The sequence below is a fragment of the Amblyomma maculatum genome, chromosome 1 (genome assembly GCF_055883805.1).
Source record: "Amblyomma maculatum isolate TAMU_Amacu chromosome 1, ASM5588380v1, whole genome shotgun sequence".
NCBI lineage: Eukaryota > Metazoa > Arthropoda > Arachnida > Ixodida > Ixodidae > Amblyomma > Amblyomma maculatum.
The window spans coordinates 231,909,593-231,937,430 of record NC_139344.1 but is presented as its reverse complement, the minus strand read 5'-3'; the positions used below and the strand labels follow the sequence as shown (position 1 = coordinate 231,937,430).

Here is a 27,838-nt window from a genome sequence, read left to right as displayed (position 1 = left end):
GCGTATTCACGATTTTTTCCAGCCAATTGCGGGGCCTGAATAAGTGCACAGGACATGCCAGTGCATAGAAATAGTTTTTTTTTTTTTTTCTGATTTTGTTTTTTCGGACTCTTGCTTATTCAGATTTTTTTTTCGGCGGTCCCCGTGAGGTCCGAATAATTGGCCGGCGACTGTACCAGGATCCCTAAAATATCCTAGGGGTGTATCTTTTGTATCCTGTGTCAGAGGGCGACACTGGCTACTGTTTGCCGTCACCCTCAATAAATGAGCTGTGGATGCGATGGTCGAAACGGAGGGACGCACCTCCGAACGCTGTATTTATTCTTTTTTTTTTTTTTTTTTTCAAATTCTCGGGGCCAAAAGTGGGGGTTGGGTTCATTATGCGAGTGGGTTGATCATGCAACAAATACAGTATCATATTTCACGATAGCAAGTGGTATCTGAAGCCGATTTTTGTATATTGAATTATCGATATATCAAACCATTTCTCGATCCTTTCGAGTTCGATATATCCGGGTTCGACTTTATTTACTTCTGGGATTGAAATTTAGCACCCTCAGGGTTTTAGAAACAGTGCAGGTGTTCTTTCATTCATCATTAGAAGTTCACGGCTGCAACCAACGCGTTGACAGGGTGTCGAACCGGAATTTTTCCGGGTTCGGTTTCGGCACCGGAGACACATTCTGTTCCGGTTCGACCCTGTCCGAAGCGGTTCAAACGAATTCAAATAGGTTCATTAAAAAAAAAAAAAGACAAAAGAAAAAAAATATTGCAGTGTTTATTTTTTTATTTCAATTTTTAATACTGAGTTTTATTTCCTATTCCAGTAATAATGAAAGGTGAAAATTCATATAGTAATCCGTCTGTTGTTTTTGTCGTCAGATATGACTTTCTACATTTGGTTGTACAGCTCTCAGAAAAATGTTTATAATGAGTGATTTACAATTAGAGCAGGATGGGGAGGAAATAATGGTTATTTTTACTGGCACATGACCAAGTGAAGCTGTCACGCTCCTAAAGTTGCAAGAAAATGTTTCCTGCTGTGCTTTACAGGTGCACAAAAATGCACATAAATTTTAGCTTAGAGCGAAGTCTCTACTGTGACATGTACAACAATGTTTCGTCCGGCTTCCACTAAAGGACTTTGAAATTAGATCAAGGCCGAACAAGCACACACCCCAAGGCTGATGAAATTGTGACTGGTGAAAAGCTCTGTACTTCGGTGAGAATATAAATTGCACAGCACGTGAACGCCTTTGCATTTCGCTTTTCTATGGATGTAAAACACAAAGGTACCTGTGTGTTGTGGCCCGAAAGGCGCTGAAAAAAAAGTCCTCCCCACCACGTATTGTGGTTGGAATCGTATTTGCTGGAAAACCGGATTAATTCATTGTCTCACTCCTGTGACAGCGACGTGATACGACCACCGTCTTGATGCGCGCCATGATTCCCTTTATAGGCGTGCTATGTACCTTCTTCAAGAACCGCTCTGAGACTAGGCTGGTGTGTTTAGTAGTATAATTTACAACAAGCATGACGTCACATCATGGCTGCTTGCAAATATTTTATTATGTGCTCAAAGTGCTGCCAACATTTTTTTTTTTTTTTTTGCCAGCATCGATAGGTCGAAGGAATAGAACATTGTCGAGGATTGTTGAAGCCATCCGGGTTCGATGATAAGAAAGGATATACTTTATTGCAGAAAACGCTCTCTCGACGCTGACTTGTGTAGATGGCACAGCAAGTGCTACTGTAGCTAGTAAATACAGTTCTGGGCCTCACAACTTCTTCTCCTCCTCCCAAAATTCAAAACACTGAAGTTTTTGCTTATTCTAGGCACCTTTCAGATGAGTAGAGCAGGCTCTCTACTTCTTCAGTTTAGAGAGCTGCCACTGTCTCCGAGTCCTTGCAGGCAGTCTTCTCGTTTCATAAGAAACGCTTCAGGCTCATTCTCAGCTTGTACACTCGATCTCAGGGAAATTCTGCTGCTGCCTGTAGCATTCGCCGGTGACACCGAAGCCGCTTCCATGGGGTGACCAAGTGCTGTTCGTTTTCTTTGGCACCTTTCCTCGCTGGTCAGCGCAATGTGATATTGAGGGTCTCATGCTGCAGTTCACTGATTGCATAATTACCAATATTACCTCTTCTGTTTTGTTTTGGTCCCCCCCCCCCTCTCTCTCTCTAAGAGCCTAGGTGCAGGCTTCTTAGGTCTGCCAGACCTCGCCCCTCTCCCTGCTTTTCAAGGTTTTTGTCACGACCTCCTTCGTCCCTGCGCAACCCGTAGACCAGGTTACTCATTAGTTGCGCTTTCTGTCATGTATACAGTGAAACTCCGGTGTAATGAACAGTTAAAAGATAGGAAAATAGTTCGCTATATCCATAATTCTTAATATAAAATTCCGTAGAAAATACATGCAAGAGCAGCAAAATTCAATCAGAGAAGACACAGCAACTCGGAGGGTGCTTACTTGGGTCACATCCATTTATTTAGGCGCAAAGAACTGCATTATCGCGGCCTGCTTTTTTCCATTGATCGCGTTCCGTATCACGCCCTGTTCCGCAGTTTGCAAACATTCAACAAGGGCAAACCCACTGCCCTCAATAGCACTGCGGTGGCGGCGCAGTAAATCCAATACAGCAAGCGCTTCTTGTGAAGTAGGAATGTTCTCATCGTCTGCAGGGTCAGCCTGAGCTTCGTTGGGGTGTTCAGAGACTTCCGCAGCAATTTCGACGTCCGTCAGTACAGCAGTGGTCTGTGCGATGTCGTCGCCACCTACAAAGTCTTCTACAGTCATAGTTGCGGGCATGTCACCAACATGACAGGAAAAGTCGTTCCAGAGGCCTCATCGAGCTCGCGTAGCTCTGCTTCTGCTTCGTCGGCATCGTCAACATCGTAACTTGCTGCACGGGCCTCTGCTGGAACAAAAACCAGCAAGCCAAAAGCAGTTGGCAATCGTTTCGCCTTTCACGTTGTCCCATGCCGCTTTAAGCATCTGGATTGCTCCCAGCAAGTCAATCTTCAAGTCCTGCTTCATACGAAGCTTCACGAGAAGAGTGTCAATTAGTCTCGTCTTGCAATAAATTGCCTTGAAGGCCCTGATGACGCCTTGATCTAAATGCTGCAACTTGGCAGTAGTGTTAGGCGGAAAAAAGCGAACTTCAGTGTTATTGAGTGCGACATCTGTGTTGTATGGGGTACAGTTGTCAATGAGGATGCACTTATTGCGTCCCTCGCGCACAAGCTCGCAGTCCCAAGCATGCAGCCACTTCATGAAAAGTTCACGCGTCATCCAACATTTCTTGTTGGAAACATACTCTACGGGGAGTATGCGGCCCCCTTTCTTGCATCTTGGGGTTTTAAATCTCCTGATGACGAAGGGTCGCAGCTTCACAGTGCCGTCCATGTTGGCGGCAAGCAAAACAGTGGTCCGGGCCTTTCCTTGCTTCCCGCCATGGCATGGCTCTCCACGTGCGTCAAGGGTATGCCTGGGTAGTATCTGCCAAAATAGGCCCGTTTCGTCCGCATTAAAGATGTACTTGGGCTGATATTTTGCAAGTATTTGCGGCCACTCCTCTTCCAACCACTTTTTTATGCTCTCGCAGTTAACCGTCTCACTTTCGCCAGAGATAGTTTTGCCTACGATGTCGTAGCGTGCCTTGAACCTTTGCAGCCATCCGGGGCTGGCAACGAAGTTTTCGGCATCGAGGATACAGGCAAAGTCTTTCGCTTTTTGTGTGAAGCATCGGTCCCGACACCGGTGTGTTTCGAGCTCTGACATCCAAAAACCATTTGTAGAGCGCCTTCTCCACGTCGCCGAACGCAGGGGGCCGGAGACGCTGTGCACTTGTCCGTGCGGTCTCTTGTGCTTGTGCCTTGATGACAGCTTTGTTCTTGAGAATGGTACTCAAAGTGCTCCTTGGGATGCCAAATAAGACTTCTTTTCACTGTTCTCCACATGCTGAACTATCTCGAGCTTGGTCTTCAACGTCAGTGCTGCTCTTTTTTCATGTTCACCGCCATCACAGCACTACGCACACCCGCGCACCACACCCTACACAACCACCGACTCAACCGCCACAGAACACTACGACGGCCATGCCGCTGCTAACACTAAAATGCAAAAGACGCAAAAGGACAAAAACAACAACATTAGATTGTGCTGCTGCTGAAGCGGCGCTGGCAATATATTTCCCTTTGGCAATATATTTCCCTTTGTTCTTGTCATCATTTTGCAATGGGCGATTTTTCAATATAGTTGTGATGATTGTGGTGTGCACTCGAGCTCTGGAAATATGTGAGTAGAGCGCTTTACAAGCAGCAATCAAAGAAAAAAATAATGAAGATAAGTTGCCAGCAAAAGTGGGTCGGAACCAAACTGGTTGGGAACGGTTCCTCTGATTCGTTCCGGTTCGGGTTCAGTTCCAAGATGGCGGAAGAAAATTCAGGTTCTGTCCGGTTCCGGTTCAGTATGAAAATTTGGGTTCGGTTCCGGTTCGACACCCTGCTTGTTGACATTTACTACCATCGCAAGCATAAGAGCAACCATCAAATTCCCGTTAATGAATATGAGTGATTGATTTGCAGGACTGCTGGAAATGTTTAAGGCAAAAGCCTATCTAGGCTCGTGGAACGAAATCCGATGTGCGAGAGTTGTGCGCTGGATCTGTGCGTCGGATCTGTGCACGGGATCTGTGCACTAATGTGTCGCTAATAACGGATGTATGGGGAGAAAATTAGCTGTCATCAGAAAAATAAAAATCCTGTCTCCACCAGGAATCCCCTTGGATCCCCAGCCGAGCGCTTTAACCAACTAACTGTGCCATGCCCGGGATTGTGAAATGCACATCATAATTCGCCTTGTCCACCGTGGGAAGGATAGTAGCGATGATAATGACGCTGCAATTAGTGATAACGACAATGCTGACAGTAGTAATGATAATGATGGTGCATTTAGTTGATAATGATAATGAGAGCAAACGAGATGCACCATTTGCAGTAGCAACGCTCATGCTTTCGCATTCCTGCAGTGTAGATTCCACAGTGCTCTTGGAATGACTGTTTTACGTAACATATCATCGTATTGCTCTTTGACTTCGAAAACGACTAAGCTTGATCATCGACTGTTGTTTTCAAGATGTTTTTCATTTTTTTTCGTAACTACGTGATTGAAGGCCCAAACTTTTCTAGTGTTCGAATTTGGGTGGTGTCTTTCGCTAATTTCTAGCTATTTTTTATCGATGGCATCTAACCCTTTTTATGAGTAGTGACGGCTTGTTCCTTTAATGTAAGACGTCCCCAAACACCAGCTAGCTCAGTTAATATCCTTGCTTGTCTTGATTCAGGGTTAGCAAACGTTTCTTGAACTCTAGGGCCAGTATTTTCTTCAGTGTTCTCACAAAAGAAGCGATTTAAACATACAGAAACAGTCGTAAGGAATTGTCAAACACGTCCATGAGCACATGAGAACTGCCAGTGTAGTATCACTACTGCGGAATGTAGAAACAGACAACTTAACCTGGACAAGTAACACATTTTTTGGTGAGCTACAGGATTCTTTGTTTCGCTGTACCCATTGACAAACATTTGTGCATGGTCTTATATATCTGATTCTGGTGTGGTCACAGGCGATGATTTTGAGGGTACAACATATGTGCACACAAGTAGGAAGGCAGGAGCTAAGGAAAAGGGGAGCGTTTGTTATCCATGTCGCACACAGAGAGCACTGTCAACAAACTGCTTCAATCAATGAAACGAAACGGTGCTAGCAAGCAGCAAAACCTTGGGAAGGAACATACTATATCATTTGGTTAGCGACATGATCCCTTCGGTTTCACTGTGCCCAGTGATGTGTGGCCGGCGGTGAAACAATGTTCTGCAAAGATATTTTATTTTCTTGCTTTACTCATTTGCAGAACTCGTTTGCTGATGAAAGCACAGAGCTGATGTCATTCCCTCAGCTACTGAGCAATCAGTCGGGAAGCATTTGTGTTACTTTCTTCAGCGTGAGAGCTCAGTTTTTATAACTGAAGTTTTCTGATAATGTTAACCCTTGTAACAAAGAAGCTTGAATGAAGCTTTGACCTAAATCAGGCAATGTTAACCGATTTCAAGGCTCCGTTCTGTCTGCATATGTGCGTGGCCGTTGCGGGGTCTCAAAGTCTGCTCCCCCTCGACTAGCCCTGCCATATTGCCTGCAGTTTTCCACTGGTCGCTTCCCAACTTATGTGACTCATGCACTGGCAAAACCATTTCCTGGAACAGTGGCAGTGAAGTTTTAAAAAAGTATGTCTCACCCAGTCAACCCTGGGTGAATCTGCACTGCACTGTTTCCTCTCGTGAGACTTTGGCTGGAGTGTCGCATTCTTTGCTCTCTAGTTTTCTTCCTGTCTATACAGATCTTTGTCAGAATGTTCAAGTTCCAAGTTAAACAATAGACACCTTTAGCAGTTTCTATTCTGTGTTGCTGTCTGCGTTACTAGAGTTGCGGTATCCTTCCTATCAGCAGTGCTCCTACACTGATTGGTCCTGACATGATGGATATGTGCTAAGCTGACGGGCAGTTAGCACCATCTGGCACCCTAAAATGTGTGCGCACTGCCGGTGTGAAGGATCCCGCCACTTCAGTTATGCATGGTAACACACAACACGGTCTGCAAAAGTGTGTAATATAACTGGGAGACAAAAAATTACATGGGGTCAACGCTGCTGAACCGAGCGTTGCACCAAACACAACCAGCGTTCTGTTGAACGCGTCAATGTTCACCGGCATTTTAGGGGATGGTGGTAAAAGTGTTTATTGCATCAAAATATGGGAGGACACTTAAATTCTGCCTTTAAGGGTATGACGCGATAGCTTAAACTACCAGCCCACATATAAAACCCCGCTTTAACGAAGCCATATGAATGTGCCTTAGTGGCCTATAGGGGTAACTTGAATACCAGGGTCCTGGCAGTCTGATTCTGACATAACCGCCTCATGTGAAACGAGAGACCCAGGTTGGCTGCTCCTGCCACGGTGCCACGCCAGCGGCTTGAAAACCTACAGTAGTGTAGCTTTCGCTACAAAACACAAGTGGTAGTTTACTTTTTTGAGAACTACCGTATTTACTCGAATGTAATGCGAGGGGCGACTTTCCATACTGCCCAGTGGGAAAAGTAAAACCACGAATGCAATGCGAGATAAGTGCTTGAAAAAGTATCTTTAAGGGGGGACACGGGTTTTCTGACCAAAGAAATCGCAAAAAAATCACTTTTTGGTAAATATGATTTTCGAAATCAGTAGCTCTTTATCTGCCTATCTGCTAAGTTTTTCATCGCTAGGATCAGTATTTTAGTGACAGTGTCAATTTATATAATCAATGTTGCCTGAATTTGGGCCAAAACGGCCATTTTCCATGAAGCCTAGCTCCCATTTCGTGCTCGACACTGGAGCCATCTTGGTCTCATTCGAAAGAGCCGCCTTTCGTCTTCAAAATGCCGCCTCTGCTGTATAAATTCGGCCATTGGCCGCATAAAAAATAGCAAAAAAGAAAACATGGCATTTGTAATCCCATTGGCTCTCGGAGTGCACGTGATGGCAGGGCGTCACCGCATTGGTGGAGCTGGCTTGCGGCTTCTGCTCGGCGCGCTTGAGTCGTGGAGAGGCTGTGGAGACGTGACGCCGGTCACGCTTGATTCCGAACCGGGATGTGCATTCACGGCAAGATTTTGGGAAGAGAAAAAAAAAAGATTAATCATCTCAAGTGATGACCTGCCCCGGCTGTGTGCGCTCAGGCCGACAAAAGTTGTGCACTGAATGATCGAGCGTACGAGCCTGCAGTAGGCCTAGCGTGTTCCCCAGCACGGGAAACTGCTACTGCCAGCGGTCGCACCCGCCTCGACACAGTGACATTGCAGGCCGCAGATGGCCAGAAAGATAAGCTCAAAGATAAGCGCGGCAACTCCAGCAACGAAGCGGTAGTCGGAATTGTTTTCATGACGATGACGGCAGCGCGGCGGACAGTCCGCTTGGAGAGGCAGAGTTCGCGATTGTCAGATGTAAACAGTTTGCCGAGACTGGCGAAGTGTAAAGCATACGGCGGCGATATTCACATTAAAAATGGTGAACGTGAATAAGAAATCGCCGTAAAACTTATTCTCCAGTGCGTAAACTGCGGGGGAATGTCGTCGTCATAGAGCTCGCTGCGTGTTTGCGCTGATTGGATCGCGTTCATAAATTCGCTTGCTTCCCGCGCAATGCAGAGCATTGGGAAGCTGCAAACAGCTCCAAATGACTTTTTCTCTTTTTTTTTCTCACAGTCATAGTTCCTCACCGCGGTCTTGGTGCGAGAACATGGCAAAACGATGTACGTAATAAATAAAAAAAAAAGTTGCTGTCTGCATGCGACTCGCGCAGCCAAAAAAGACAACTGAACGTGCTGCAACTGCAAATCAAAATGAAAGAGGTGACACTTGGACGTTGGAAAGCAGAGAGACTACATTCCTGAAGGTTTCTCGCCATTTTAAATTGTAAATGTGTGCATTGCACCAGGAAATGTCTGTTAAATAATCCCCCGTTTCTTTTTTTTGCTCTTTTCTTGAGACAGGCATTGTCGACCACTTGCAGTTTTGCGGCCTCAATATCTCGGCACCCAAAGCACATGGAGCTGAAATTTTTTTTGCGATGGGAAGCTGAATGTATGCTGTGTGAAATGTTGGAAGCAGATTTCTTGTTTTTGAAAATGAAAATTAATTATTTTGGTGAGTTCATTCCTACTTGGTACACACGTTTTGTATACAGAAATTAATAGGGCTGCAAAATGAGTGCTAATTAGCATATCGGGAAACTGCTCCCAACATTTCATTCTTAATCTTCTGGCTACCTAACCATGCTTTGATTTTAAGGTAACTACCAATTATATTTCAGAATTTAGGCCTTAAACAATGGAAGTTGATTGATAATTATTTTGCAGACTAATTTGGTTACAGGAAAAATGATTGCATATTTGAAATCAGCATTAAAAATTCAGCAAGGCTGTGAAATTTTATTACAATTTGCCAAGAAATAACAAAAAGACCCATGACTCCCCTTAAAAATGCATGACTCTGTACATGTGCACATGAGACACATACAGACCTGCACCCATGCCTTCTGGTTCGGGACAGCGTATGTTTCCAGGCTAGCTGGTGTTGCATTTTACTGTAAAAAGATTGGTGTGAAAACTTGGAGACAGGAGAAGCTAGCGTGCTTAGTACATTTTCTCTCACTGTGCACTGCCTTGTTCCGGAATTTTTAAAAAGTAACTAGCAGGGCCCCCGTGAATCGTGCCAGTGGACCGTGGAGCTGCGAGCTAACAGGACGCAAGTTATGCTGCGCTTTATTTATCAACACCGCCGCATTAGGATTGTTACTTTTTATGCCTGAAAAACCTATAGCGCTTATCAAACTGTTGCCCCTGCATGTCACACATAATACATCCGTTTAAATCCTGCACACACACCTTGTTGTAGATGCCAAAGAAAGAAACAGCAGCAAAGCAATGCTAGCTTGAGCATAACAACTCAGTTTTCATTTGGTATATGGAGTTCAGCTTCTCAAAGTGGAATCTGTTAGAGGTACGCTGTGTTCCCGAAATTTCGACCAGCTAGAGTTCTTTATCGTGCACTAACATCGTGCACTACACGGACGCCTTCCGCTTCACCTTCATCGAACCGTGCCTGTCGTCCGGATCGAACCCACGTCTTCGTGCTCAGCAGTCTAAGGCCTTAGCCATTGAGCCACCGTTGTGGGGCACAACATCGTTTTGCTATTTGCAATAGGTTTTCAATAAACTATTCAACAGAATAGCCAGCCCTTGCGACTTAAGCAGCCAGAAGCCATCCATTGACTCACTGTACATAGTACCATAGACAGAGGCCTTCAAGCAGGAAAAAAGGGACTTCTCTTACATACGGACCTACTCATGCTTTTAAAATGGACTCTTAGGCAGGGACAATAAAGTGATTCGTTTCCTATTCTTTTTGCTGCCGTTAAAGGTGCAGTGGCAACTATGCACACCATGCCGGCCCATTACCGGCATCTGTAACTCAACTCTGCAAACTATGCGAACGAAAAAGATTGACAAAAAAGAAATGCTAAACTCATACTATTCCCAGAGTTGCTGGATTCCACGGAAAGTGCAGTCAGCGCTTGATTTGCAGGTGTTTAGCGTGCTAGATGCAAGTTGCAGTGAGTGCGCTGCGCCTCAAAGTAGCGACAGAAACGACCAAGCTTTTTAGGGATAGAGTAGAGAGGAGCTTTGTCAGTTGTAAACAAAACAAGGAAATATAACCGCATTTTGCGGTTTAGCTGGCATGAGCAGAGAAGCCATATCCAATATACAGGCCTACTGCTACAGCAGAGCCGTCAAATTGCAGCTTCAGCTTTGGGAGAAGCAAAATTGTGCTCCACAATTGTGCTAGCAACACAGTTTCTTTTGCATTTCATGGGCTTTCTTTGGACCTGGGAAAAAAGATATACATATAAAGCTTCCCTTATTGCAAAATAATGAAACTGGGACTTGTGAGGGTCGTTCGTAACTTTGCAAATCTTATATATAGCAATTTATATATATATAGCAACATTTAGCAATTTAGGCAATTAAAGTTAACTAATAATAGCAAAGCAATGAATTCCCCATAGTGTACAAAGGCAGGTAGAAGCAATGTGCAACTAGTTTCATCTGCATCTAACTTTTTTTATTTTTTAAAAAGTTCTTGTGAGCCACTGTGGCATGAAGGTTGAACATCACCCTTGTGTGCAAAGAGGAACGTGGTTCGTATCCCAGTGTCATGCAAATCTCCAACGGATAGAACAAAATATGCATGTCGATAGAATTGCAAAAACAGGTTTGAGGTGCGACATGATGCCTGTGAGCAATCCTCACCAGAACAGGATTTGGCCCTGGTGCAGTAATTGGGCACTATCTCCCATGAATAATCTTATAAAAACCGCGACCCTCAGTCAAGGAAATAAGTAGTAGGATAAGATTTGGATAGAGCACGTTTGCAACATACTTGCACATTATGTCTAGCAGCTTACCAGTATCGCTCATGGTGAAGACATATAGTTGTTGCATCTTACTGGGCACTCACCTATGGGGCTGAAACGTGGAGGCTAATGAAAAGGGTTATACTTAAGTTGAGAACAATGCAGACAGCTGTGGAACGGAAAATAGTCGATGTAACGCTAAGAGATGGGAAGCGTGCAGAGTGGGTCAGAAAAATAAGTCAAGTTACTGAATTCTAGTGGAAATCAAGAAGAAATGAGCATGGGCAAGACATATATTGCAAAGAGGGGATAACTGATGGTCGCTAAGAGTAACCAATTGGATTCCAAGGGAAGGAAAGCATGGCAGGGGGCAGTACAAAATTAGATTGGTAGATGAGGTTTCGTTCGCAGGGGTAAAGTGGATGCAGCTAACACAGGACTGGGTTAATTGGATTAAAATGGGAGAAGCCTTTGCTTTGCAGTGGGTACAGAATGTCTGATGATGATGTCCCAATTTAACTGGGGCACCTAGTATGTAGATTTTGAAAAATGCCTGAAAGGGCTAATAGTGTGGCCAACCATGACAGATGCGTTAGTCACATGACTGTAAAGTTGCCAGGGTCTGATGGGTAGCTTAATAGAGTGTTCTCAGATTTCCTTGCTGAGCTTCAGGCGCTTAGCAACAGGCGCAGCAATGACAGGCCTTCCCTGCCGCATGTGGAAGAAATGAGGTTGTTGTGACGCAGGAGCCAGGGTGGAATTATGACATGGAATGGAGGCACAGATGGACTGAGGGCTGGCAGGAAGTGCATTTCCATTCTGTTCCCAATTTTCATCGTTATTCTCCACTTTTTGATCATAAACCAACCAGCAAAAAATCTAGGAGGATGCAGAAGGTGCCTTTATATATATATATATTTCAAATTTTGTTTATTTACTTTCTAAATTCATTTTTAACTTATTTTCATGACTAATGCGACTAGTCATTTGCAATGTCATTAGCGCATTATAGCTATGGTGGCTAGAAGGTAGAGGTGGCGCGACCGCGCATTCCGCCGCTTGGAGAAAACGCGCCTTCGGTTCATGCCGCCGCCACTGGTCGCCGCTGTGGCGCTGCTGTCAGCTCTTCGATGCATTCTCTCCGGCGCACGCCGGTTCGTTCGTTCTTGTTTGCCTGTAGATGCTGCTTGAGCTGTGGTGCTATTTTTCAATCGGCTTTGCCCTAGCTCAGGTTATCCTGTTTTGTTTGGTGCCTATGTAGTTCTTCTTGCCGAGGTGCTAGTGGGAGTATGTAGTACATGTGCATACTTTTCTGTTTCCCTTGCGTTTAGAAACCCCCCGCTAAAAAAAAAAAAAAAATGAAAGAATCGTTGTCAGGCAAAATTACCTTCAATTGCTAAACAAAAAAATTAATGAAAGCATCATTGTCAGGCAAAAGGCCAGTCAATTGCTAAAAAAAAATTAATGAAAGCATCGTTGTCAGGCTAAAGACCAGTCAATTGCTAAAAAAAAAATTAGTGAGAGCATTGTTGTCAGGCAAAAGGCCAGTCAATTGTTAAAAAACATAATGAGAGCATCGTTGTCAGGCAAAAGGCCAGTGAATTGCTAAAAAAATAATGAAAACATTGTTGTCAGGCAAAAGGCCAGTCAATTGTTAAAAAAAAATTGATTAGAGCATCGTTGTCAGGCAAAAGGCCAGTGAATTGCTAAAAAAAATTAATGAAAGCATTGTTGTCAGGCAAAAGGCCAGTCAATTGTTAAAAAAAATAATGAGAGCATCGTTGTCAGGCAAAAGGCCAGTGAATTGCTAAAAAAAAATTAATGAAAGCATTGTTGTCAGGCAAAAGGCCAGTCAATTGTTAAAAAAAATTAATGAAAGCATCGTTGTCAGGCAAAGGCCAGTCAATTGCTAAAAAAATTAATGAAAGCATTGTTGTCAGGCAAAAGGCCAGTCAATTGCTAAAACATAATAATGAAAGCACGGTTGTCACGCAAAATGCCAATCATTAACTAAAAAAAATAATGAAGCATTAATGTCAGGCAAAAGGCCAGTCAATTGCTAAAAAAAAAAGATTAGTGACAGCATCATCCATGACCAGCTTCTTATATGTGCGAGACCTGAGTGAGGCAAATGAAGTTCTCAAAGACTGTGGCATCGAACACACATCTGTCATCACTCAGGCCAGTTATTCAAGGCTGATATTTTATATCGCTGGATATGTGGCGAAGAAATGCATCGCTGGCACCAAATGTGAAGACTGATGCAGACAACTCCTCAGTCTCAAGAACGGAACTGAGCGTGTCTTAATTACCAGTTGAAAGTCAGCGCTCGTTGTGTCGTCTTCTAATCTTGTGCTCCCGTCCACGTTCCGCGCTGTTACCTCAAGATGCATAACCAACATATGCCCAAGCTGCTATTCTAGTTAATTACCAGTGCAGTTGACATAGGCGGTCTTATGTTTCCATCAACCAATCTAAACGCCCCTGTGACATCCCATGAAAACACCTTTACTCGCTGTTTTAGTGCGCGTGAAATCCGAAGAGACAGCCTTATTGACTTGGTATCCATTCTCCAAATGACCAAACTGCAGCTGGTTGGTTGTCACGGACATATTAAATTTGTGACAAAGTGATCAAGTTCTATGTTCTTAGCAGACTACACCTGAAGACGCAGAATTCATTTTCAAAAGAAAGGCAAGGGAGAATGAAACTGTTGAAACTGAGGTGGGTTGTTTAATTTGCTATTTGGTTGTGAGCAGTTGTGTCTGGAAATTGTGTTTATTCTACCTGTATTACATGTATATTTGAGGCCATCAACAGCAACCTCAACATTGTGATATTTCACTTTTCTTTCCAGCATTCTTGCCCTTAAGTGCAATAAACAAAACTTTGCTTATCCATGAGAGGTTTTTGTGAATAAAACTGCAATTTGTTCCTTCTGTACTTATAATACCGTTTCACATCGCATGTTGCACGTTCTGGCTATCATCTGGCTAAAAATTGCACTTTCCCACTTTAGCCACACCGGAAATTCGCAGACAACAAAGAATAGAAATTAGCCTGATGCCTGCGTACTGTGCGACGTAACCGCACGTATAATAATCGCTTGTCATCTGCATTCTCTGTAATCTTCGACTGCAACGCCCCTCAGCCCGAGTCGCTTTGGCTTTTTTAAAACTCACGACACCAAACCAAAATATTTAGCTTTATAACTTCGACCACTGTGCCCATCGGGAAATGATGTAATGCATCTTCAGACCAAAACTTCTTCATTTAAGCAGCATTTAGTAGCACGACAAGCAAAACAACCGGCACAGCCGCATCGCCCGCTTTCACGGTGCCAAAGAGCATATTAGCAGTCGACGTCACTCCTGACTTGCCTATTTTGCTTACCTGGTTAAAATATTTCAAGTGGTAACAATAATTTTAACATTTTGTTGGTATGACTGCGCTGCAATCGCACCAAAGTTTACCCCAGCCACGGCCCGTCTCGAGGGGGAGCGCGCGCTCTCCCTCGAGACCGGCCGTGCCCCAGCGCGAGCCGAGCATGCATCGAAGTGCTGAGAGCAGCGCCACCTACGAGAGGCATGAAATGTAGGAGCAGCGCTCGCGGCCAGCTCGCGTCACCTAACCTTTCTAGCCACCATATTATAGCCAATTTTGACTGGATTCGGTATTGGCTTGTTATGTGGATTCTGGATTGAATTTTTGGCTATGACTAATGCAGTTAGTCATTATGCATTATAGCCAAGTAATCATGACTGGATTTGGTATTTTGTCTTTTTTTGGCTTATGTGGATTTTGTTGGATTGGCTTTGAACAGTAACTTTCTGTGGACACCACTGATGAGCCAAGAAATGCTTTCGCCTCAAAAATTAGCACCTTTTAAAGTTTTTGTTTACCACTGACGTTTCCCTCTTTTCTGCTTAGGCTGTGCGGGGTACTCACTGACTGTCATTTTTGTGCAGAATACCAGGCAGAAGAAGCGGACTCTAATAGAGTACACAGATGCGGAGAAGCCATACAGCTGCGAGAGTGAGTGTCACCCTCGTACACGGGTCGTCTACTGGCTGCTGAAACTGCTGTGCATACCTCCCTGTGCATCATTGCTCAGTTTAGCAGTGGGATGTCAGGAAAATTTGAGCTTATCAGAACGCACTTGGAGACTGGTGTTCTGTTTACAGAACAGCTGCACATTCTAATTTCTCTACCTCAGGGGCACCGATTAATTGCAAATATTATGAAGCACTCTGTTGTGGTTATCAGTGTTTTGGTTTTGTGTCCAAAAGCCCATCATACAGTGTGCTGTGGATAAATGTTCATGCTGGAAACATGTTTATTTTTATAGTAAAAGCTTGTTAATCTGAAGTCATTGGGACTGCAAAAAAATGTTACTAAATTAACTGAGTAGTTAAGCAGAAAAATGTCGGCCCGAAGCAAAACATTTTGTGAGAACAAACGTGCATATGTGCTGTTTCGTTCCTCCGTTGCACTTTGTTTCGTAGTTTTTAGCGGACTGGTATTGCAGTGCATATGTTGCTATGCAGCATAAAGCAGTAAATTATAAGCACGTCATGGTGCCGGTAGAAACCAAAGCAAAACTATTGTCCACCCTGCTTTCCACGCTCGCGTTAAGCCGAAATGACTGGCGGCAAATATGCCTTGTCTTCCCGGCCTTGTTTGATTTCACAGCATGTGCACTCACCCCAGAGATTATTGCATGAATTTGCTTTCTCACGACCTGTCGCTCGTACATGGGAGCAACTGTCAGCGCAGATGAGTCAGGCAAAGGGCACATAATTCGAATTTTGTACAGCACAGTCAGTCTATGTGTTAACTACCCGTTTTGATGCCTGCGGCCCCATACACCCTACTAGGAATGGAAACAGTCATGGGCGCATACTACCTGCTTCTTTTTTAAAGCTGCATTACATGCTGTTATTAGGTTGGCCAAATTTCGATGGTCATTCTTCGGAAGGTCAATTTTACTCGGCTGTACTTAAAAAATAACTTGCTAAGCCACGGCGTGCTATTAAAATAAAAGCCGCAGGCCAGCGTCGCAGGACACGCATTGTAGTGGTAGCTGTGCAGGGAGTGTCCACGGCTCTGTTGCAGTGAAGCAGGTCTTTTCCTCTGCAGGCATTTGGAAGTGTCCAAGTCAATACCACAAGCTAGCTTTTGTGCGAGGGCCTGTGGCGTTGTGGTTGCTAAAACGAAAATATGCACGTGATTTCACATCAAAATTGGGATGCAACCATTCTTTGTGCGGTGTTCAGGTTGGTGTCATGCCATTTCGTTTCCCTCTTACCATTAAATTGGAGGCTAGCCAGAGAAACTATGTATGTACCTCCGATTATATGCATTCGGTGTAAGTGTCCACTAAGAGAGACAGATGTGGACCTTTCCTTTGTTCCAAAACCAACATCAGTGAAAAATATATAAAAATTTGCAGAACGAAAATGTTGTGTTCAAGGTGCTGTCCTTTCGACTGAAGCTTGATGATCCCCCTGAATTTTTTTTTCTGGGAGTAAAGGAGTTGTGGCGCTGTGGCACGTCAAGCATTGGCATTGCTTTGCGGCGCTGTTTGAAAGACTCTGAGGTGACCTCGTTTCATTGGTTTGTGGCAAAATTAGGGTCGGGCATTGTCCAAATAGTCAAACGAGCTGGTTTTAAAACCAGTGCAGGCTGCCAGATTGCAGAAATTTTCTAAATATCTGCGATTTTCAAATAATCAAGTTCAAGTTGTCAAATGTATATGGCAGTTGTTTTTTTTATCCTTAATCACCCCACTCACAAAACAGTTTATAAAGAGCATGATTTTCGCAAGTGCAGCACCACTGTCGATTTTAACCGTACACAGTTTGCCTACCAATGGTAGGCAGTCTCCACTATAAGAGCTCCACTATAAGAGCATTCCTAATTAAAATTCAGCTGCAAAACCCGTTTAGTCTCTCTAAAATTTGATGCTGATGTGGCATGGGATAGTCTTTTGTTTTCAGTGTCACATTAGGAGATTGCATGTAGCTGATTGGAATTAATCTTAAATCTATGACCTGCACATGGATGAGCCAAAACAAGCAGCATTTGCATGAATGATGCTGGTGGTACCTTCTGGTGCCTATTCAAGGAAGTTACGTTTTACCTGTGAAGCTGCGATGAGAGTGGTGGGGTTGGGTGAGCAGCTTGTTCCGAGATGCCATTTCCGCTTCTTTAGCTGTGTTGAGCACAGGGAACACTTGTACAAATTTCCCCGTAGTTCAGCGGGTGCCTACTAGAATAACATCACAGTAGTCTCTCCATCAGCCATGTGGTGTCTGGGCCAGTGGCAACAACATCATTGCCAGCATTCGTGCAGTACTTTGCTTAGATACTTGATCTAAGGTCACAACTTGAATCCTGTTTGGAATCTCTTGAGATGGCCTGAAGCCGGCAACAAAGTGCTTCTGGAGCCTCCTTCATTTCAAATTGATCCCACTGATCATCAACATGAAATGGGGCGCCTCAAATTTTGCTTTTAATGCATTACCTTTATGGATTACCTTGCTGGGCTTATGCTAGCTTGTTCTAAAATGCATGGTTTTTGTAATGAACAGAGTGTATAGTCGAGGTTGTACTTTATAGTAATGTTGTATTGAAGACTTTAAGGTTACCTGGTAAGGGCCTTAAAAGTCCTGAAACCCTTGAATTTTTGCTTTTATAGTTGCTATGAACCCTGGATCTTCGTGTGCCATCTCTGTGTCAAGTTTAGCATGAATAAGCGAGCTATTTAATTGAGAGAAGCATTTTCTTCTCCGCTACCAGCATAGCTGTAGACAGTGTAGGTGACTAGTCTTGAGCAGCTAATTACTAACCAAACCTAATGTGCTCCAGCCTTTTCACAGCTGAAAGGTTATTTGCATTTTTAAATACCTTATATTTATTGCTAAAGACAGCTGCTTTTCAATATTCTTTTCTCAGGGAGCTATTGAAGCCTTTCAATGGCACAGAGCATGATGGATCAGTGTCCAGCAGCTGGTAAAATTTAGCTAGGAAAGTCCAAAAGCATGCTCTTTGAAACAACTGTTAACCATTTCAGCAGTACGCTATTTTAGGAAGATATGTGCTGGCACATTTTTTGTAGGGCCCAATTTAACTCGTCTTGTTTATTATCTTTGTGTTAGTGGATCTTGCATTGTACACCATCACCAATATTGGTCGCTCCCTTACCAACAGTATCAGCAAATGGTGTGTAGTTCTGACCGTATTGGTCAAAGGTGGTTGCCACTGAGGCAAAAGGGTTTTTGATTGCATTTAGCACTGCATAGCAGGTGGCATGCATGTGGTCTCTTGGTGTGCCCAGTTTGCGGTGTGCGGTACAAGAGGCGCGCCGCCCTGTCATGCCACTACATGCACAGCCACATTCCTGGCAGCAGCAGCAGCAGTAGCGGCGGTGGCAGTGGTGGTGGCAGCGGTGGTGGAGGCAGTGGCACTGGCGGCACTGGTGTTGGCAGCAGCGGCGGTGGTGGAGGCAGTGGCGGCGGCGGCACCAGTGCTAGTAACAACGCTGCGGCTCCAAGCATGGCCAAACACCACCCACCCTCTGCCGCAACACACCAGGTGCACCCTCACGCGCACATTGGCATAGGAAGCATAGCTGCGCTGCGCAAGTTGAAGTTCTCCTTTGGTGACAGTGCACTTTTCTGTTTAAACAAAAACAAAAGACAAGTATACAGTAAAACCTCGTTAAGCCGTAGTTGGCTGGAACTCTGAAAAGGTATGTGCTAAGCGGTATTAAGGCTTAACAGGAGTAGCGTAAAATTACCCACTTACCTGCCAAAAAACAAGCGGAAACGAGCAATAGGTTGAAAAAAAAAATGCAGCCTTTATTTTGCGCTGCAAAAGTCTCTAATCTTATTCTGACGCCGCGGTGCTCTAGCAGCGACAACAGCAGCTTCAAAATCATTCAGGCTGCGAGCCAGCTTCTAGGGTACTTCTCGCTTACTGGGTACTCACCTATGGGGCTCGAACGTGGAGGCTAATGAAAATTGTTATACTTAAGTTGAGAACAATGCAGAGAGCTATGGAACGGAAAATAGTAGATGTAACGCTAAGAGATGGGAAGCGTGCAGAGTGGGTCAGAGAAATAAGTCAACTTACTGAATTCTAGTGGAAATCAAGAAGAAATGAGCATGGGCAAGACATGTAATGCGAAGAGGGGATAACTGATGGTCGCTAAGAGTAACCAATTGGATTTCAAGGGAAGGAAAGCATGGCAGGGGGCAGTAGAAAATTAGATTGGTGGATGAGGTTACGTTCGCAAGGGTTAAGTGGATGTAGCTAACACAGGACTGAGTTAATTGGATTAAAATGGGAGAGGCCTTTGCTTTGCAGTGGGTACAGAATGTCTGATGATGATGTCCCAATTTAACTGGGGCACCTAGTATGTAGATTTTGAAAAATGCCTGAAAGGGCTAATAGTGTGGCCAACCATGACAGATGCGTTAGTCACATGACTGTAAAGTTGCCAGGGTCTGATGGGTAGCTTAATAGAGTGTTCTCAGATTTCCTTGCTGAGCTTCTGGCGCTTAGCAACAGGCGCAGCAATAACAGGCCTTCCCTGCCGCATGTGGAAGAAATGAGGTTGTTGTGACGCAGGGGCCAGGGTGGAATTATGACATGGAAATGGAGGCACAGATGGACTGAGGGCTGGCAGGAAGCGCATTTTCATTCTGTTCCCAATTTTCATCGTTATTCTCCACTTTTTGATCATAAACCAACCAGCAAAAAATCTAGGAGGATGCAGAAGGTGCCTTTATATATATTTGAAATTTTGTTCATTTTCTTTCTAAATTCATTTTTACCTTATCTTTATGACTAATGCGACTAGTCATTTGCAATGTCATTAGCGCATTATAGCCAATTATGACTGGATTTGGTATTGGCTTGTTATGTGGATTCTAGATTTAATTTTTGGCTATGACTAATGCAGTTAGTCATTATACATTATAGCCAAGTAATCATGACTGGATTTGGTATTTTGTCTTTTTTGGCTTATGTGGATTTTGTTGGATTGGCTTTGAACAGTAACTTTCTGCGGACACCACTGATGAGCCAAGAAATGCTTTCGCCTTAAAAATTAGCGCCTTTTAAAGTTTTCGTTTACCACTGACATTACCCTGTTTTCTGCTTAGGCTGTGCGGGGTATTTACTGACTGTCACTTTTGTGCAGAATACAAGGCAGAAGAAGCGGACTCGAATAGAGTACGCAGATGCGGAGAAGCCATACAGCTGCGAGAGTGAGTGTCACCCTCGTACACGGGTCGTCTACTGGCTGCTGAAACTGCTGTGCATACCTCCTTGTGCATCATTGCTCAGTTTAGCAGTGGGATGTCAGGAAAATTTGAGCTTATCAGAACGCACTTGGAGACTGGTGTTCTGTTTACAGAACAGCCGCACATTCTAATTTCTGTATCTCAGGGGCACCAATTAATTGCAAATATTATGAAGCACTCTGTTGTGGTTATCACTGTTTTGGTTTAGTGTCCAAAAGCCCATGATACAGTGTGCTGTGGATACATGTTCATGCTGGAAACATGTTTATTTTTATAGTAAAAGCTTGTTAATCTGAAGTCATTGGGACTGCAAAAAAATGTTACTGAATTAACTGAGTAGTTAAGCAGAAAAATGTCTGCCCGAAGGAAAAAATTTTGTGAGAACACACGTGCATATGTGCTGTTTCGTTCCTCCATTGCACTTTGTTTCGTAGTTTTTAGCGGACTGGTATTGCAGTGCATATGTTGCTATGCAGCATAAAGCAGTAAATTATAAGCACGTCATGGTGCCGGTGGAAACCAAAGCAAAACTATGGTCCACCCTGCTTTCCACGCTCGCGTTAAGCCGAAATGACTGGCAGCAAATATGCCTTGTGTACCCGGCCTTGTTTGATTTCACAGCACGTGCACTCACCCCAGAGATTATTGCATGAATTTGCTTTCTCCCGACCTGTCGCTCGTACATGGGAGCAACTGTCAGCGCAGATGAGCCAGGCAAAGGGCACATAATTCGAATTTTGTACAGCACAGTCAGTCTGTGTGTTAACTACCCGTTTTGACGCCTGCGGCCCTGTACACCCTACTAGGAATGGAAACCGTCATGGGCGCATACTACCTGCCGCCTGTATAAAGCTGCGTTACATGCTGCTATTAGGTTGGCCAAATTTCGATGGTCATTCTTCTGAAGGTCAATTTTACTCGGCTGTACATAAAAAATAACTTGCTAAGCCACGGCGTGCTATTAAAATAAAAGCCGCAGGCCAGTGTCGCAGGACACGCATTGCAGTGGTAGCTGTGCAGGGAGTGTCCACGGCTCTGTTGCAGTGAAGCAGGTCTTCTCCTCTGCAGGCATTTGGAAGTGTGCAAGTAAATACCACAAGCTAGTTTTTGTGCGAGGGCCTGTGGCGTTGTGGTTGCTAAAACGAAAATATGCACGTGATTTCACATCAAAATTGGGATGCAACCTTTCTTTGTGTGGTGCTCAGGTTGGTGTCATGCCATTTCGTTTCCCTCTTACCATTAAATTGGAGGCTAGCCAGAGAAACGATCTATGTACCTCCGATTATATGCATTCGGTGTAAGTGTCCACTAAGAGAGACAGATGTGGACCTTTCCTTTCTTCCAAAACCAACATCAGTGAAAAATATATAAAAATTTGCAGAACAAAAATGTTGTGTTCAAGGTGCTGTCCTTTCGACTGAAGCTTGATGATCCCCCTGCATTTTTTTTTCTGGGAGTAAAGGAGTTGTGGCGCTGTGGCACATCAAGCGTTGGCATTGCTTTGCGGCGCTGTTTGAAAGACTCTGAGGTGACCTCGTTGCATTGGTTTGTGGCAAAATTAGGGTCGGGCATTTTTCAAATATCCAAACAAGCTGGTTTTAAAATCAGTGCAGGCTGCCAGATTGCAGAAATTTTCTAAATATCTGCGATTTTGAAATAACCAAGTTCAAGTTGTCAAATGTATATGGCAGTTGTTTTTTTTATCCTTAATCACCCCACTCACAAAACAGTTTATAAAGAGCATGATTTTCGCAAGTGCAGCACCACTCTCGATTTTAACCGTACACAGTTTGCCTACCAATGGTAGGCAATCTCCACTATAAGAGCATTCCTAATTAAAATTCAGCTGCAAAACCTGTTTAGTCTCTCTAAAATTTGATGCTGATGTGGCATGGGATAGTCTTTTGTTTTCAGTGTCACATTAGGAGATTGCATGTAGCTGATTGGAATTAATCTTAAATCTATGACCTGCACATGGATGAGCCAAAACAAGCAGCATTTGCATGAATGATGCTGGTGGTACCTTCTGGTGCCTATTCAAGGAAGTTACGTTTTACCTGTGAAGCTGCGATGAGAGTGGTGGGGTTGGGTGAGCAGCTTGTTCCGAGATGCCATTTCCGCTTCTTTAGCTGTGTTGAGCACAGGGAACACTTGTACAAATTTCCCCGTAGTTCAGCGGGTGCCTACTAGAATAACATCACAGTAGTCTCTCCATCAGCCATGTGGTGTCTGGGCCAGTGGCAACAACATCATTGCCAGCATTCGTGCAGTACTTTGCTTAGATACTTGATCTAAGGTCACAACTTGAATCCTGTTTGGAATCTCTTGAGATGGCCTGAAGCCGGCAACAAAGTGCTTCTGGAGCCTCCTTCATTTCAAATTGATCCCACTGGTCATCACATGAAATGGGGCGCCTCTGATTTTGCTTTTAATGCATTACTTTCATGGATATTTGCTGCGCTTATGCTATCTTGTTCTAAAATGCATGGTTTTTGTAATGAACAAAGAGTGTATAGTCGAGGTTGTACTTTATAGTAATGTTGTATTGAAGACTTTAAGGTTACCTGGTAAGGGCCTTAAAAGTCCTGAAACCCTTGGAATTTTTGCTTTTATAGTTGCTATGAACCCTGGATTGTCGTGTGCCATCTATGTGTCAAGTTTACCATGAATAAGCGAGCTATTTAATTGAGAGAAGCATTTTCTTCTCCGCTACCAGCATAGCTGTAGACAGTGTAGGTGACCAGTCTTGAGCAGCTAATTACTAACCAAACCTAATGTGCTCCAGCCTTTTCACAGCTGAAAGGTTATTTGCTTTTTTAAATACCTTATATTTATTGCTGGCAAAGCCAGCTGCTTTTCAATATTCTTTTCTCAGGGAGCTATTGAAGCCTTTCAATGGCACAGAGCATGATGAATCAGTGTCCAGCAGCTGGTAAAATTTAGCTAGGAAAGTCCAAAAGCATGCTCTTTGAAAAAACTGTTAGCCATTTCCGCAGTACGCTATTTTAGGAAGATATGTGCTGGCACATTTTTTGTAGGGCCCAATTTAACTCGTGTTGTTTATTATCTTTGTGTTAGTGGATGTTGCATTGTACACCACCACCAAATATAGGTCGCTCCCTTACCAACAGTATCAGCAAATGGTGTGTAGTTCTGACCGTATTGGTCAAAGGTGGTTGCCACTGAGGCAAAAGGGTTATTTATTGCATTTAGCACTGCATAGCAGGTGGCATGCATGTGGTCTCTTGGTGTGCCCAGTTTGCGGTGTGCGGTACAAGACGCGTCCCGGCCTGTCAAGCCACTACGCACACAGCCACATTCCTGGCAGCAGCAGCAGCAGCAGCAGTAGCGGCGGTGGCAGTGGCGGTGGCGGCACTGGTGTTGGCAGCAGCGGCGGTGGTGGAGGCAGTGGCAGTGGCGGCACTGGTGTTGGCAGCAGCGGCGGTGGTGGAGGCAGTGGCGGCGGCGGCACCAGTGCTAGTAACAACGCTGCGGCTCCAAGCATGGTCGAACACCACCCACCCTCGGCCGCAACACACCAGGTGCACCCTCACGCGCACATTGGCATAGGGAGCATAGCTGCGTTGCGCAAGTTGAAGTTCTCCTTTGGCGACGGTGCACTTTTCTGTTTAAACAAAAACAAAAGACAAGTATACAGTAAAACCTCGTTAAGCCGTAGTTGGCCGGAACTCGGAAAAAGTACGTACTAAATGGTATTAAGGCATAACAGGAATAGCGTAAAATTACCCACTTACCTGCCAAAAAACAAGCGGAAACGGTCAGTATTTTGAAAAAAAAAAAATGTAGCCTTTATTTTGCGCTGCAAAAGTCTGTAATCTTATTCTGACGCCGCGGTGCTCTAGCAGCGACAACAGCAGCTTCAAACTCATTCAGGCTGCGAGCCAGCTTCTCAGCCAGTCCCCTTTTTTCAGGGAACAGCTGCATGACGCTCACAGCGCGCGCAGCTTCGGCCACTGTTGGGCCCGGGTCTTCCACATTTTGTGTCGTTGTCAACACTGTCAGTTATAGCCACTTACGCCACCACTGAGGCAACGATGGCTTCATCTGACATGTCTGGCGAAGTTTCCACTTTGTTGTCTACGTCCCTGAATTCAGAGAAGGTAATGCCTTCTGAACAACCTTCCCTCTCAAGTACTTCGGTTAGCAGGCTCTCACATGTTTGGTCAGGGACGCCGGTGATATCACTTGCATCGTCTGCGTCACCCGTGCACAATTAGCGAAAGCCTGCGTGCTTAAAACAGTTCTGCATGGTAGCTGACTCGACCTGCTGCCATGAGTTTTCCAGCAGGTGAATCGCACCCAGCAGATCAATGGCGTTCACCTTGCGGCATTCCAGTGCAAGTAGCACCCTGCGCTGTAGGTTCTTCTTGTAGAGCTGCTTGACAGCTCTAATTGTGACCTGGTCCAAGGGCTGGTCAATCGCTGTGGTGTTTAGTGGCAAAAACACCAGCTTCAGCTCCTTGAGGCCATCCACCGCAACGTGCGTCGATGCGTTGTCAAGGATAACAACACCATTTCTTCCTTTCGCCTCAAAACGGCGGTCAATGAAGCGCACATATTCTTGAAAAAGCTTCCCAGTCATCCATGCCTTGGTGTTATTCCTATAAAGGACTCCTGATGGCAGTGGGGCGCCTTTAAAGCACCTTGGCTTGGCTGACTTGCCAATGACGAGAAGTGGCAACTTCTCGCTTCCAAACGTATTGCATGCGAATGCAACTGAAATGCGGTCCTTGGCATGCTTGCCGCCGGTGCACGGTGCTCCCTTGAACGCAAGCATGCTATTCAGCAGCAACTATTGCATTAGTGTTTTGAGATGTCACTTTTACCTCCTGAGATGTCACCCTTAAGGCGGAGAGGCTCTGTGGGGTCACCATGTGTAATTTTCTAGCCTCGTCATCCACAGCCACTTGATTAAGCAGATGTCTCCGTTTTGTGAACACTTAAAATGCACAAGTATTCTAAAAAGGAGGTGTCGTGTTCTAGTTGTTGCACCTGACTTCCATCACTGTCGTCAGTGTGCAGAGCCCACCTTCTCATTTAAGTTAGCGCAATAACCCAGATCACGTGGCGGCATATGTTTTAGGACATCCAGTCGCAGTTTTGCTTGACAGTTCTATATTTACCTTTCGTTACTTCCTTGACTTGTGACAAGTGATAGCATTCCCTTTTGCAAACGCTGCTACACTACCGTAAGCATCTTGTTAGTATATAACAACCACTTGTCATTTGCTACCATAGCTGACAAAAACTGAGGGTAAATTCAGAGTTCTTTTTCAGCACAATTGAGTGCTGTATTATATCGCAAGTAAACGGTAATTAGCATTAGGAAAATATCTTCAAACTAAAATTGAAAACTGCTTTGAAATAAATGCTTGAAAAATAAAAAAGGCTGGCTGAAAGTTTTCAAAATAAAGACTGGTGAGTCCTAACCGCTGCCTATAAGCAGCTTCCTCCAATGTCTGTAGGGGTGGAGGAGGACAAAGATTTCTGTTGCAGTGAAAGCATGACGTGCAGAATGGCTACCTACAGACGGAAATGGTAACTTTAAGGTAATTCGGCAAATCTGGAAATGTCTGGGAACACCAGTCTCGGTCACAGTCACATTGCCAGTTGGGGCAGTTAAAAACTTGCTGCAAGGTCCCAGCTTGTTGTGTGCACAACTCTATGCTACAGCCTTGGCAAAATCAATGTCACTTTTGCTAGATCTGGAGGGCAGTTTCACATTTTGAACGGCAGTTGTTAGAGTGGTGGTATTAGGAAACCAAGGAGTTGGGCCCTGTTTCTTCTTCTTGTAGATCCATGGAGCACTCTGGAGCTACTAGTGTGTGCCTCTATCTTCTTGTGTCCACATGGGGACTACTCTAGAAGTTGGCAGCAGAGCTTCATAACTTCCATAGTACTGCACTTAATTAGTGATCGCCCTGCATGATCATATCTTCGATGCTGCTAGCAAGCTTCGCATCGAGCACCAGGATGACGAATCTTCTCCTGTCACTGCTGGCTTGCTCCCCCACAGGAGGACAGTGGCGGGTCGAGCAGTGCACCGTCAGGAGACGGGCTTTTTGGCGGAGGAGCCCGCGGGGGTAGCGGCGGTCCCTCAAAGGACACTCCATTAGCTGGACTGTGCAAGTTCCAGGACTCATTCCTCTCCTTCCTGAAGACGCCTGGTGCATCAGAGGAGGGCGCTATGGCTGGACCCCCTCGCCAGCAGCAGCCCATGGGTGGCCCTGGACCGCAGCAGCAGCAGCACCCACACCAGCAACGCAGTGCCAGCGGGAAGCCCCTGGCCAATCCTAGTTCGTACTGTGGCTTCTGCCTGGGCGACAACGGCGAGAACAAGAAGACCCGGCAGCCAGAGGAGCTCGTCTCCTGCTCTGACTGCGGCCGCTCAGGTAATGACTGGGGCAGGGAAAAGGAGGGTCAGATGTTTTTGCATACACACAAAGTGACTGTCCGCAGAATGCGTGACCAAAAGACAGATCCAAACCAAACCAACACAATCCGCATAAGCCAAAAGAGACAAAATACTTAATCCAGTCATAATTACTTGGCTATAATGCCTTAACGACATTTCATAATGACTGGCTACATTAGTCATAGTACGAATCCAAGTCACAGCCAAGAATCCAATCCAGAATCCACATAACAAGCTAATACCAAATTTAGTCATGATTAGTTGCAATAATGCCTTAATGACAACTCATGCATATGAAACATGAGGGTGTTTTTGTAAACCTGTTTGACCTCAGTATACATATTGCAAAGCAGTGAGCAATGTCATTGCCTTCGTTGTGATGCACGCTACACAGTGAGAATAAAGTTTTCTATCTATACATTTTTTAAAGGTATAAAAAATATTACCCTTTAAGTTGCTTTATATTGGTGGAACTACAATGCTTTTGGAAATTTATATTTTATTCATAACAACAAATTACAATAAAAAATAGGGTAGCTATATTTTGTATATACTAAAGAACGCCCATGCAAACTTTCATAGTCATACAGCAGCTTAAGGGGGGAGGCTACCTTTGAATACCAACTTTGTTGTTTCTTGAGATAATTGAATGAAATTTTCAGGGTAGACTCATGGTACAGCCATTTGAATAACTGCAAAGTTTCATGGAGCTGCGCACATTGGTACTCAAATTAGAGAAGTATATCAGAATGGTTCACATGGGTTCCTTGTTCCATGCCTGGTGAACTTCAAAATGTGTTGGCACTATGAAATTCATTATGAAGGTTCCTGAATAGGTACCACAGGGCAAGACAGAGCCCTTTTTTTTAATTTCCCTGCCAAAAACTTTTAGCAGTGCATTGAAGTTAGTGCCACTAATTGGACTTGCATTAGCCTAATTTTGATTGTTTATTATAAATTCCAGACTCAATAACTTGAAAAAATGAGCTTGCCTTGCCCTCGGAAATTTATTCAGGCACACAATAAAAAAAACCAGGTGGGAATCCGATTAGCGGTTCCAGAAATATTGCGGGAATAAGCAA

The 27,838-nt window shown here is 44.4% G+C and overlaps 1 protein-coding gene across 4 annotated transcripts in view; it reads left to right on the top strand.

Annotated features, from left to right (window-relative positions):
- LOC146205891 (uncharacterized) overlaps positions 1–27,838 on the top strand; it is a 92,421-nt gene that overhangs the window by 46,444 nt on the left and 18,139 nt on the right. For all 4 annotated transcript variants that reach the window (XM_084590556.1, XM_084590554.1, XM_084590555.1 and 1 more), the window contains 5 exons: positions 14,978–15,044; positions 18,349–18,605; positions 20,218–20,284; positions 23,579–23,862; positions 26,358–26,733. In XM_084590556.1, the coding sequence (XP_084446682.1) occupies positions 14,978–15,044; positions 18,349–18,605; positions 20,218–20,284; positions 23,579–23,862; positions 26,358–26,733 (1,051 nt within the window). The remainder of the gene's footprint in view (positions 1–14,977; positions 15,045–18,348; positions 18,606–20,217; positions 20,285–23,578; positions 23,863–26,357; positions 26,734–27,838) is intronic.